Source organism: Anser brachyrhynchus, assembly GCF_964034855.1.
Source record: "Anser brachyrhynchus genome assembly, chromosome: 3".
In the NCBI taxonomy this organism is placed as follows: domain Eukaryota; kingdom Metazoa; phylum Chordata; class Aves; order Anseriformes; family Anatidae; genus Anser; species Anser brachyrhynchus.
The window spans coordinates 102,304,692-102,317,511 of record NC_137696.1 but is presented as its reverse complement, the minus strand read 5'-3'; the positions used below and the strand labels follow the sequence as shown (position 1 = coordinate 102,317,511).

The following is a 12,820-nucleotide window of genomic DNA, read 5'->3' as shown; positions in this document are numbered from 1 at the left end:
ATTTATTTCTGTGAAATAAATCAAAAGGTTAGTAATATATTTTATGTGGCAAGTATCTTTGATAGCATTTTAGGTATGTGGCCTGTTGATTCTGTTCCTCATTCATTGAACTAATTTTATAATTGGAACTGTAAAAGAAATAAAATGATTAGTCCTCCTTTGTTCTATAATCCCTTTATAATCTAATTTCTTCAAAATAGCTGCAAGATAATATGTTGTCATGAAGATCAAAACAACAACTATAAGCTGGCTTCTCCACTCTTCATTATCTGTTATTGTTTCTATGATGACTATTTATTATTATCACATAGCTAATAAATGAAATGTAAATCACTCAATAATGCATCTGAAGTAAGCTTCTCTACTGGTGTAAATCAACTGAGATCCATGGAGAGGTTTTCATGATGTTATATTTTTTACAATAGTTCCTGTTTGCAGATTTTCAAATCCTTTGGGTCAGGCCCTTCACTGTGCTAAATGATATTAAATTAAAAAAAAAAAAAAAAGAGCAACTTCATTTTCCGAAATATTCCCTGATTCATTGCTTTAAAGAAATGACTTCAGAGCTTCTCAAGAGTTGACAGGGAAAATCTAAATTGTCATGGCAACATGAGTTGAAGAAATCCTTCTTTGCTGTTTGCATAGATCATCTCCATGCTATCAGTCTGTTTACTAAATGTTGCTAAAGAAAGCAGTTAAAGGTTAATCTCTCCTCAGAAACAAATAAATTATATAACCACTGAAAACCAGTGGAGTGAGATATACTTCAGCTAGGTCAAAAATTGTGAGGCAACATGTATCTTCAATGTAAATAATGTTTCTGTTATTTGTTATTCTGTTATTAAATGTTATTTGCATAACATTTCATATTAATAATAGCAACGAAGAGCTCAATTTTTTTGTATTCCTGTTATTATTAGATTTGTTCTAGCAACCATATTTTAATATAAGTTCTCTCTTTGATGTGTGGTTATAACAAAAGCTAGAATCAAAGACCATTATGTTTAATAAATTTTGTGTGTGTGCATGTGTGCTTATGAGCATGTTTGCACGCATGCATCCGTGTGAGTTCCCCTGCCTTTGGATCAGGTCACGCATGGGCACCCCAAACTGTCCAACTGAGGACTAGATCACAACTAGTTCTGCGTAGCAGAATGCGTTATCTCTACAGACTGTCAGATCTGTTTCAAATTAACAACCTTATGTACCTGGAAAAAAAGAAAAAAAAAGAAAAAAAAAGGAAAAATTCAGCATTAACATGTATTATAAATAAATACCGTGATAAAGCTTCCCCTATAAAGGTTTCATATGTAAACAATGTATAAATGGTTGAGTACAGCCCACGATCAAAATGGTACTACTGCTGCCACTGTTGACTTCTTAAAATCTATTAGCACTACATTCTTCAGCGTGAGAGACACTGCAAACAATGGGTCAAGGTGTGTGCTGAGGATATTTACAAGCTAAGATAAAGAAAATCAATTTAATTTCTCAAGAGGAATGTCTACAAATATAGAGGGTCACAGACTGTGATATTAACAAATGCTTGATTGTACTGAGGTTCTAAAAGTGAAAAATAAAACGGTTTTTCCCCCCACAAAATGATTGGTATGACTCAATCCATGTATTATAAGAAACATCAGCAGGATACCAATACAGAATCTGGCTGCTGGGACAAGGCTAAAATAGTGTACTTAGTCACTTGGAAGCAGTTGGATTCTGCACTGATATCCCACAGATATTAGTGAGAATAGAGTGATTTGTCATGACCATTTGTTTCATGACCGGAAGCATGTAAAATTAGTCTGAAAATAAGTTAAACTCTTTGCATTTGTTTTAATTTTATTAAAATGTCCCCTTCAAAAACTTCACCGTTATGCAAGAATCTCTACAATCAGGACAAATAAAAAGAGAAACAATGGGTCAAAATGATCCTATTTGCTGCTTGTTTTCTTACGTAATGACATTAAAAGCATCACTCTTCCCTGTTTTCTTGTTGTCACTGTCACCTGCACTCTTTTTCTAAAGTACAGTACAACTCAGGTTCCCCGAACTCACACATATTTCTGCAATATCTGGTGGCTTGCTCCCTGGCAAAATGGCTGCTATGTTGCCTGCACCTCCAGCTGTGCTGTACGCTGTTGGGTTGGTATGGATCCCAAATTCCTCGGCATCTACTTTATATGCACCATGAGATCAGAGTGAGCCCTGGTGCACTCCTAAAAGGCAACTTCTACCTCAAGAACAGTGCTCAAAGGCAAACCTAAGCTCTCTTTCACATATTTTGGATACACTATGCAGAGAGAATCAATCTCCCTGACCCGTTTCAGCAACAGACATTGCAAGCACAGTGAAGGTGCTTTTAAACCCAAGCTACTGCTGGACCACTATATAAAAAATAAAACACCTTGTTTGTGGTGCCAGCCTCTTTAGGCACTGCACATTGCTGGTGTTTCAGCAGCAGTGTAGGCAAAAAAAGTTTGAATGTTCATGTTCTCTTAATTTTTGCATGTGAACTCGATATTGTGAGTAACACAAGTCAAAGGAAGAAAATAATGATTTATGAAGTATTATAGCTTGGCTACATTTGATCTGAAAATCATAGGATGAGGAAAAGATGTATCTCTAGCCCCAGATTTGCTTTCCGACAAATGTCAAAAGCCTGGTGGAAACAACCGAACTGTAAGAACATTTCAATAAAGGAATTGAATCTAGGTGTTGAAATATCTGTCTATATTAAAAACAAGGAAAACTTTCAGAAAAGAAATGAGAAATATTTCATGTTTTGCAAAAATTGCATTAAAAAGTTATCACCTTGAAACTTAGAATAGGGCATGAAGCAGGTGCTGCAAAAGGTAATGTTAAAACGCTGACAATATTTTATGCAATAGTTTGCAAAACAAACACTGCACACATAGTTTTATTCATTATTATTTATTCAACCCTCTGTCAGCTGCAGTGCTGCAAACATTTCTTTTGGAAAGCCACTGTACAATGGAGACATGAATAGGGAACATGATTCTGTACTTCAGTATCCATGGGATACTGTAGGAAAGACATAAAACATCCAAAGACTAAAATGATACTATGTTTCTCTGTATATCATCCTTCATAATTTCTTTAAGGAAAAGGGTAAAAATTGAAAAGAAAAAAAAAAAAAAAGAGGAAGCAAGGCAGAGGTCACATAAAGCCATACTTTGAGATACAAATAATCGTTTAAAAACAAATTACTTCTTTAAGAAAATAAACCCTTTAATATTTTCAGGGGTGATTGCTTGGATTCATATATTCCTGTCACCACCCCCCCTTTTTTTTTTTGGTGTTTCATGGATTTTCATGGATTCTCTGTCAGAAGTGCTTGGTCACAAGAAATCATTAAACAGGATCTGGATCCACTATTCTGCTACAGTATCTACTGTGTTTGTCTTATTCAGAGTAGCAATATTTTCACAAGTGGCCAATTCAGATACTGCCAAAGTCAATAGAAATTTCAGTTTCAACTGCAGTAGAATAGGGCCACACAACTGTGCATAGTTACCTTTTCCTTGACACTGATGACTCAAAAAATTAAACTGAAAGAGGAGGAATCACTATTTCAGAACATGCATTAATGTATTGTTAAAATGCAGAATCTAAAATTATAAAGCTGTAGCAAACTGTGATTAATTGTTATATTGGAAATTAGAACATTACTAAATTGCAAGGAATTGTGATTTTTTTTTTTTTTGCTTATCTTTTGCTAAAAGCAAATCATTGATAATACTCTGATTAATCAAGAGGAATTCTGGTTAATCATAAGCAATATAACAGTGATTAAATCTTGCTCTGCTCTTTTAACTGAATATGCCCAACAGGTAAAAATGGCAAGAAACTTATTCTTCCTCTCTCTCTCTCCCTCTCTCTCTCTCTCTCTCTCTCTTTTTAATGAGTAAGAAATGCAGAAAAAATGTTTGTCTCCTAGCAAGTAATACTTGTTATTGGCAATAAGATGCAGTATTACTCTTGTAAGAGTTTTCAGTGCATGCGTGCTTCCATTTACCGTTCAATTACTAAATGCAGGCAACTGATGAATGTTGCCTTTGTGTGTCAATATAACACTAGCAATAATCCAAGTAATTTGTTTAAGCAGTTATTCCATGGAGAAATGCTGATAACAAATGTAGTGTAGATTTTCTCGAATGCAATAGAAATGCCATATAGTTGAATGAAATCTTTCATCTAGCCAGAATAAAGATGTGTGAGGACAAAGTAAGATCTCGCAGCTTTCCTCAGGCATTAATGGCATTTTTTCTCAGTTTCAAAAGTTACTGGTTGATAAAAATGGTTTAAAGGAAACTGCATCTGACGTAGAAAAGTAAAGTAAAAGAAACTGATTCATACCCATTAGGAGAATTTCCATATGATTCTCATTCTTTGCTCACTGCAGAAATTGGAAGAACATACAATTTAGCTCATTTGAATCTCCCTAATTTTGCAATCACATGGATAACTAGAGACTAGCTTCTTATTTGGGAACCCTGACTGAAATCCAGTTGTATACTCGAATTTCAGAAGAAATCATGGCAAATACTTATGCTATTAATTCACTGCTAGAGTTAAACCAGCAATTCCCCTTTCGACACTGCAGCCCCTGGTGGTTACAGGGAACCCAGCACCATACTGCGGTAGATCTTACACCTGCAGCTGTTTACTTGCACAACAATGCTATCGTGTTCAAAGAGACATGATGGCTCAATACAGATTTGAGCAAAATGAATTAAATCGTATCTTTAATGTCATTGGAGGCATTATACAGCCACATTATTAAGCAGTTACTTCTCTGAGGAAAGGTTGCAAGAGGAAGTTTGATGTGACAGCATATGGATGGCATTGCTTCAAGAAGTTGAAATCAGTGGTCCCTACACCTTTTTTCAGCCTTTCTAGGGTGCATGGTAAATATTGGATGCATTGTTTTCTGTTTAAAATATTCACAGATAAGTGTAAGTTTCAGATTGTTTCTAATTCAGGGAGGCTGAAGTTTTAATGACTGTAAATAGTACTGGGGCTGAAGACCTGTAGATGTCTTTTAAAAATTTGCATACATCAATGCATATGTAATGATACAATTATATAATGAGTAATAAAGAGATGAAGAGCTAGATTCCATGTTTGCATAGAAAAAGAATTCTGCAGGGAAAAAAAAACTTCAAATCCACTTGCCCCCCCCCCCCAAAAAAAAAAAGCCTGATCAAAATCTTGCATGTCTCTGTAGAGGGTCATGAGAATTACAGTAAGTAAAACAAACAAACAGGACATAATCCACATAATGTTTCCCATATCTATAAATCGCAGAAGATGCTGACTTGTCCTCACAGATTTTGCTACATCCTGAAGTTCATGTGTGCTCATGCCTGCATGTCCTTGTAGGCTGTCACCAGCTCCTCACACCAATATCCTGCTCCACTTGCAGAGAAACTGGGAACCTTGGTACTGGCTGGTGGTGCCAATTCAAATCTCATTGGTGGCTTCAAAGGTATGGAGTGATTGTTAGGGGAATCTTTGTTGAACTGCTATGTTCTGCACCATATTATATTCAGTTTTTGCATACTTCCCATATGGAGTTAAGAACATTATAGACATATCTTAATGCAAAATCAGGTAAAATACAAATTACCAAAAAGTAAGTAATTTTTAACATTAGAGTATTATAGCTTAATCATGTGGTCAGAGCTGGCTATTCTGTTTTCTGTCCTTCCATGGCCATTTCCCCATTGGTCTGGAGGTGGGGTGTGGAATGCATCCACAAAACACTTTGTTTTGCAGTTGGGTATCCAACACCTGGCTCTGCTGTTCTTTAAAAGATCTTTTTTTTTTTTTTTTCAGCTCTTTTTCCCTAGAATTGCTTTAGCCTTCTCTGAAAGAGAATGGAGCCTCTCTAGAGAGACCAGCTTCACAGTTTGAGAAACACTGCTATGGAGAGAGAGAAAATACATGACTGTAAAAGAGAGAAACATTCACAGTTCAACAAGAGTAGGCCTTAAACATAGTGGGAACTTTGTATGATGTAGTCACAGCAATTATTTTGACAAAGTGATAACAGCAAACAGAAGGTGCATAAAATGTTTTAGTTTTTATTTCTAAAAAACAACAATAACAAAAAAAAAGCAAACAAAAAACCTCAAAACAACAAAATGCTAAGCTATAGATGAAGGAGTCCTTTCACTGCCTGGATTTGATTTAAGAACAGGAATGTGTTCCCTTTGCTATTTCCATTAAACTGAATAATACTTCTGAAGTTGTACCATAAAAAAAAAAAAAAGCCTGCTTATGCCCCCCTCCCCTTTTTTTTTTTTTTTTTTAGGCAATTAGGTGATGATGAAGGTGTTATATCTGGCTATCTTAAAAAGTCCAGGAAATGATCTTCAAAACATATACTGGGATGATTTAAAGAATTACGCAATTTGTATTTTTACACTGGTAATAGATTGTCCACAGATCTCAGATCACAGCAGAAAGACATTTTCATCTTTTATCTTGAATTCTAGTCTGATTTTGGGTTAAATTACCATTTCTTCTCTAGCAGTTTGGTTTTTTTTTTTAATCAAAAAAAAAAGCAGAGATGTGTTTCAAGTAAATCAAGATGTTTTTATGTTTGCTTTTGTGAGGATATAGCCTATTAGAATTAGCAAATAGCTCTATAAACATGCCCATCTTAACATGCAGAGCTGAGCACGGTGCTGCCTGCCTTGTTGAGGCGTGATTGCTCTGATGGGGTAGTTTCTGGGCAAGTGGTTCCTTTGAAGGACTGCGTGCTAATTCCCCTTGATGTTTAAAGCACGGCAGACAGGGAAGGTTCTCCCAAATGTTTTCCAGAATACTCAGATGCCTCAGTCAGATCAAACGAGTCCAAAGAAATGTACAGAGCTGCACCTCAAGTCTACCACAAGGAAAGATGACGTATGTTCATTTTCGTCCTTTCTTTTTTCCTTTAAAAGTTACAGACAATTGCACAGCCACAGAGGGCTTGCATTTTCTTTCATAATGAGCAACAATGTGAAAATCAGCCCACCTCTTCTTTACTGAAAGATAAGGGAAAGCGTGTGGCAACACCTCCAGAAATTCAAAGTTTTGTTGTTGTTGTTATTGTGTTTTTTTTTAATCATAACAAGCCCAAACAAACTCAAAATGATGTGAATTCCTGTCACAGTGACTACCAAATTACTTGATTACCAAGGGGCAGGTAAAACGAAGAGTTCTGGGGATATATTAATTAAAATTGTACGTGCTCCTGAAAGCCCATGCTCTCCACGTTACTAAGGAAGGAGTTCTTTCACTCTCAAAACTACAAATGTAATTTTAGCCTCAGGATTACATTTGACTAAATATAGATACCTGTGCTCAATTGCCCGGGAAGGTAAATGGGAAAGAATTATGTCAAATGTCCCCGCTGGTTCCCCCTTCTACCTGTTGTTTGACTTCAATATTAAGTCAGTTTGTAGCCTTTAAGTAGGTGTGTTGCTGCTCCACATTAAGCGAGGTATAATTACATTCTGCAGAGCAGCATCAGAGGCAGTGCCCGAGTGTTCCTGGCAAAGCCTTTGTATGTAAGCAAAACACGTCGGATCTCCGCTGAATAACCATGATCCAGCCTCCAGCTTTTCATATGTGCTGTCAGCCATGAAAAGAAAACACTTAAATGTCAAACGACAGAACCAGCCACAGTGTATTTAACAAATGAGCCGCGGGTGTCGGCCCGCCCCGGGAGCCGGCGGGGCCGGGGGGCGGCCGGGTGCAGCTCCGGGGGGGTCGGGGGGGTCGGAGGGAGGCAGCGGGGCGGGTGCTGGAAGTTTGGGCAGGGCGAGGACACCGGGCAGCATCCCTCCGTTGGGAGGAGAGGGGATGCGGGTTGCTCAGAGAAGGGGAGCTGGGCTGAGCCGGGCTGAGCTGAGCAGAGCTGAGCCGAGCCGAACCGAGCCGGGCAGAGCCGAGCTGAGCCCCCCCCCGCGACCAGAGCAGGGCCGGGGGCAGCCGAGCGGCGCTGTCTGGCCAAGCGAGGCAGCGCCAGGATTTGGGCAGAGGCGCGGTGCGGAGCCGCAGCAGCTTCCCCGGACCGGGCACAGCTCCCGGCCGGCTGCCGGCAGCCCGGGCCGGCCTTCCACCGCCTCTCCCTGCGGATCCCGGCTGCCAAAAAGGGGGGGCACCCCGCAGCGCTGGCCCCCCGGGAGCCCGGCCCCGGAGACGGGGGGGGAAAGGGGCTCCGGCAGCCTCGCCCCGCAGCCCGGGCCGCGGTGGTCTCGCCCCCCTCCCCTCCTGCATCCTCCTCCCCTCCCTCCCCCCTGCAGAGGGCGAGTGAAATAATATTTTTATTTTTTTTAAATGGGAAAAATAAAATGGTGGGAGCGATGCAAAGCGCCTTGGAAGGGTTAAAGGAGTCTCGCACAGCACAGACCGCAAGGGGACCCGTCCTCCCGGAGGCAGGCAGGAACAGCCGGGAGCGAGGTGGGAGAGGGAAGAGGCTGTAACGGGGACAGGTGCTCGGCTGCGAGCAGCCTCCCTCCCTCACAGCCTCCTTCCCTCCCTGCCTCTCTCCCTCCCTCCCTCGCTCCCGCACACACGCACTCGCATCCCTCTCCCAGCACGAAAAAAGCACGGGGCTAACGAGAGGCGAAGTGAATAATGGGCAAGTTGTTGTCTCCAGCGATGAGGCAAGTGATGGGGCTGAGGCCAGCACCGAAGTTGTGTAACCCAATTCTCCACCGTCACCCCCCTCGTTTCTCCTCCCTCCCACCCCATTGATTTTAAGGAGAAACCCAGCCGGGGGTGGGAGACGCCCCCCACCTCACCGAGCTGCGAGGAGCCCCCATCCCTCGGGCACGGAGAGGGGGACCCCGGCCCCCCGCATCCACACCTCCCCGCGACTTGCGGGGAGCGGAGCCGGCCGAAGGCAGGCGGGGGCGGCTCTCGGCGGCCACCCACTCCCCCCGAGCACGGCGAAGGCAGGGGAGGCGGGGAGAGCCAAACTTGCCAGCCCGGGGACTGTCCCTCGCACGGCAGCGAGTGCCGTTGGTGCGTGTGCGGAGAGCGAAGTGTTCCCAAACTCCGGCGCTGCCCAGGGGGGGCTGGATGCGCTGCCAAGGGGGGGCTGGATGCCCGAGGCTCCCCCGCCGGCACCGCGGCAGCCGCTGCCCGGCTGCCGGGGCCGGTGCCCCCCGCGGGAGGTGGCAGCCGGGAACCGAGCCCTTGGGGAGCACCGGCGGACACGGGGAGACGGAGGGAGGGAGGCAGAGAGATGGGAGCCCCGGCTCGGGGAGCCTTGGGGGCGAGAGGGCAGAGCCCATGCGAGCGGTTAGCGGGGCGAATCGGTGCCGTAACCACAGCCCGCGCGGATCCGGTGTAGACCCTAATGCAAGAAACCCCAGTCTTACCCTGAGCTGCAGTGAGGAGCCCCGCGCAGAAAACCAGCAGAGACTTGAATTTCCTCCACGCAGTCATGTCCGCAGTTATTCCACACACACACACACTCACACCAAAACCCCCGGCGGCTCTTGTCGGCTGCGCCCTCGTCCTCCGAGCGGCGGCGGGGCTGAGGACAGCGCCAAATCCCCCCGGCGGGGCGAGGAGAGGCGGAGAGGAGCGCTCCGGGTCCCGAGCGCCGCGCAGCGCCCGACGCCTCCTGCAGGACTGCGCGGGCGGCTGGCTCCGCTCCGCTCCCAGCATCAGTCCCGCTCCGCGCCGGGGCTGAGCCGCTCCGCACCCGCGGAGCCCCGGCGCCGCCGGCCGGCCGCCCGGGGGACGGGAGGCTTGGGGAGGAGGCGCGGCGGGCGGCGCGGCATCCACGGCCGCCGGAGGGGAGAGCCGGGCGAGCGGCGGCGGGAGAGGGCTGCGGGGAGTGCGAGGAAGAGGAGGAGGAGGAGGAGGAGGAGGGGAGAGGGAGGGATCGAGGCGAGAGCGGCGCAGGCAGCGCAGCGGAGAGCCTGCCAGCCACACGAGAAGCAGCAGCAGCAGCCGCCGCCGCCGCCGCCGCCGGACTCAACCATCACTTCCCACCGAGAGGGGAAGGGGACGGCGCTGCGCAGCCGAGCCCGCAGCCGCCCCGCACCGCCGGCCAGCCCCCACGGACCCCCCCGGGGGCTGCCGCCGCCTCTCCCGCTCGCCCCGGCCACGGCCCCGCACGGGCACGGGCACCGCAGGGCTCCCGGGTGGCTGCCGATGCTCGCCCCCAGAGAGCCCCCCGGAGGGATGAAGGAGCCCCCAGGGGAATGAAGGAGCCCCCCGAGTCCCCGCCGCCGCCCAGGTGTCCCTCGTCCCCCGCCCGCAGCCACCCCCGGGCGGGTTTGCAGGTGCTGCGTGCGGGAATCCCCAGCCAGCGCGACTCCCCGGGAGGGAGGAAGGCTGCCGGGTCCCCAGCGTGCCCCGCTGGGTGCCTCTGAGCTGCTCCCCGGGGTGAGCTGCTCTTCCCAAGGGGAGGGAGAGGAGCCAGCATCTCCTGGAGGAATGCTCTTTGTCGTTCCGTTGCCATTCCCTGTGGTTCCTGTTGCCAAGAGGAATTTCTGCCATTAACTAATCTTTCAAAAAAAAAAAAAGCCACCACCAAAATCCCCAAAAAACACCCCCGTGCATGGCAGTATGCAGACGGAGGCTTCCCCAGCATCACCCCAAACCCATGAGCATTGCTTGCTTGTGCCCAGGGGAAAGGAGCCAGTGGCCCGGAGCTGGCCTGTTACAGCGCCCACGGCTCTGGCAGGTGCTGCCCTTTGCCAACAGTAGTTTCTGTGCCAGGCCTGCCTGCAAAAAGCCAAAAATGCACCCAAATCTGGCTTGTGACCCATCAAGGATTGCAAAGCTTACCACCAGCACCACTGTGCACTGGGCCTAACTACATAATTAATGCTTACCTATACCGTAATTAATATACAAAGGCTCATAGGAAGGGAAGAAATGCAAACACCTTTGGAAAGGTAGTTTCAAGGTTGTAATTATTCAGTTATGATGAGTTTTTCTTTCGTGGTGAAATATGCAAAGTTGTTTTCTCATTGTAAGTTGCAAGAAGGTGGTGAATGGGCACTGAACGAGGTAGGCTGACTTTGTAATAGGCTTGTATTTATGTATAAATGTTGCGGTTCTCAGTCAAAAAAAAAAAATATCTCCGGGGCCAGGCAAACTGCCGAGAAAGACGTGGCATTGCTGCCATCTCGTGGCGAGCTTTTCCTCCCTGACGCTTTTCGTCTTCCGTGCCTTCCCTGCCTTTTCCCACTGCTCTTCCCCTTAGGTCCCCAACCGAGGGCACTTCCGAGCCCGACCAGAACACTTGCAGAGGAGGGATTTGGCCTTACTACTCATCCCCGTCTTAAAAACGCCTCGGGGACTCACCTTTGGGTTCGTGAAAGTAAGGAGATGCTAATACCTGTTAGTACCAGACATTACACGGCTAAGACACTGTGCAGAATTCCCCCCAGTGCTGCCCAGGCTCCCCATGTACACCCCCCGTTTACTCCTTATTCCTGATGACTCTGAGAAAGACAGAACTGGTCACTAAGCTTAAGCTGAGACTCTTCCTCTATGGCCTGCATTAGTCTGAGGCTTAAATTTCTAAAAAAAACTTTTTTTGGGGGGAGGGGGGGGGAGGGGGGGGGGGTTGTATCTGGCCCAAAAGCTGAACGCAGCGCTTTTTAGTTTTGTTTCATTGTATAGTCTATTGAGCTGGAGCAGTTAAAAAGTCATAAAAAAAACCTTCATTTATGGCTCTCAGGGTCTAGTTGAAAACAGTAATGCTTTTACCATTTCTTGCTGTGCTGTTTAAGTAAACACTCTTAATTTGAGATGTTGCTGTTTAATCCTGCTCACAGCAGATTCTGCAGAAGCTCCAGCATGATATAATGTGGGCTTTCGTGGTCTTGACTCATCCTTGTTAGATTTACTGTTTCCTGAGGCTCACCATTCTTCTGAGGATTTTCTGGGCTTTACTGAGCTTTTGGGACCTGGTTCCTTCCTTACTGAGTTAAACAAGTGGTAATTTCTTCCCTTCATAGCACCTAGATAAGGCCATATAACCGGGCACCATAATAACTATCACTGTAAAAGAATCCCTTCACTCCTTTCTTACAACCTACAACAGTAAACCATATACATAAACGTCATTGGCCTTTTATCACGTTATCACTTTTATCGCATTATCGCTTGTCTCCTGCGGTAGTACCTTACTTACCTTGATAAATACGACTGCACACACCCCTCAGTTACTGTCTCAGGCTCTCTACAGACTCAAGTAGATGTCACAGTGACTTTTGCAACCCCTGTGGGAAGCAGTTTTGCCAAACCCCCAAAGAGCCAGAAGATGACTGTGAAGCTGAAGTTTGGCATTCCAGGAAGCGTCGCCTTGGAGGAATTTCCACCAACCTGACTCGAGCTCAGTGTGCAACCGCGGTACCTAAACACGGTAATTATAGAAGATGATCTAACCTAATGACTGTAATCTCTCTATTGTATTTTAAGTACCTAATGTGCTACCATAAAATCCCTGAATTTATGAGTTTGAACAGAGGCAATATTTCTCACTATTCCCTATAGACACTATGGGGGAGTGTATATGTCAAGACTGTTTGTACTAATCAGGGTGATTTAAAGGGAACTTGATAGGGATTTATTTTTAATTGAGAGCTTGTCCTTTTTCTTCCCTATGCCATATTAAAAAAAAAAAAAAAAGAAAAAAAAAAGAAAAAAGGTCTGAAAGGTTAGATTTCTCTCTCTCTTTTTCTCTCTCGCTCACTCTTTTTTTTCCTCCTTTTCAGCTTGTTATGTTACGTTCATAATTTTGAATTAAATTTTTCTCTGTTGTTGCTTT

The 12,820-nt window shown here is 45.3% G+C and overlaps 1 protein-coding gene across 8 annotated transcripts in view; it reads right to left on the bottom strand.

Moving 5' to 3' along the window:
• Nucleotides 1-11,572, bottom strand: part of CSMD1 (CUB and Sushi multiple domains 1) — a 1,150,108-nt gene extending 1,138,536 nt beyond the window's left edge. For 7 of the 8 annotated variants that reach the window (XM_080586628.1, XM_080586632.1, XM_080586634.1 and 4 more), the window contains exon 1: nucleotides 9,405-11,572. In XM_080586628.1, the coding sequence (XP_080442754.1) occupies nucleotides 9,405-9,696 (292 nt within the window). In that variant the 5' untranslated portion in view covers nucleotides 9,697-11,572. The remainder of the gene's footprint in view (nucleotides 1-9,404) is intronic. The other variant, XM_080586630.1, reaches the window with a different exon arrangement.
• Nucleotides 11,573-12,820: the final 1,248 nt, after the last annotated feature.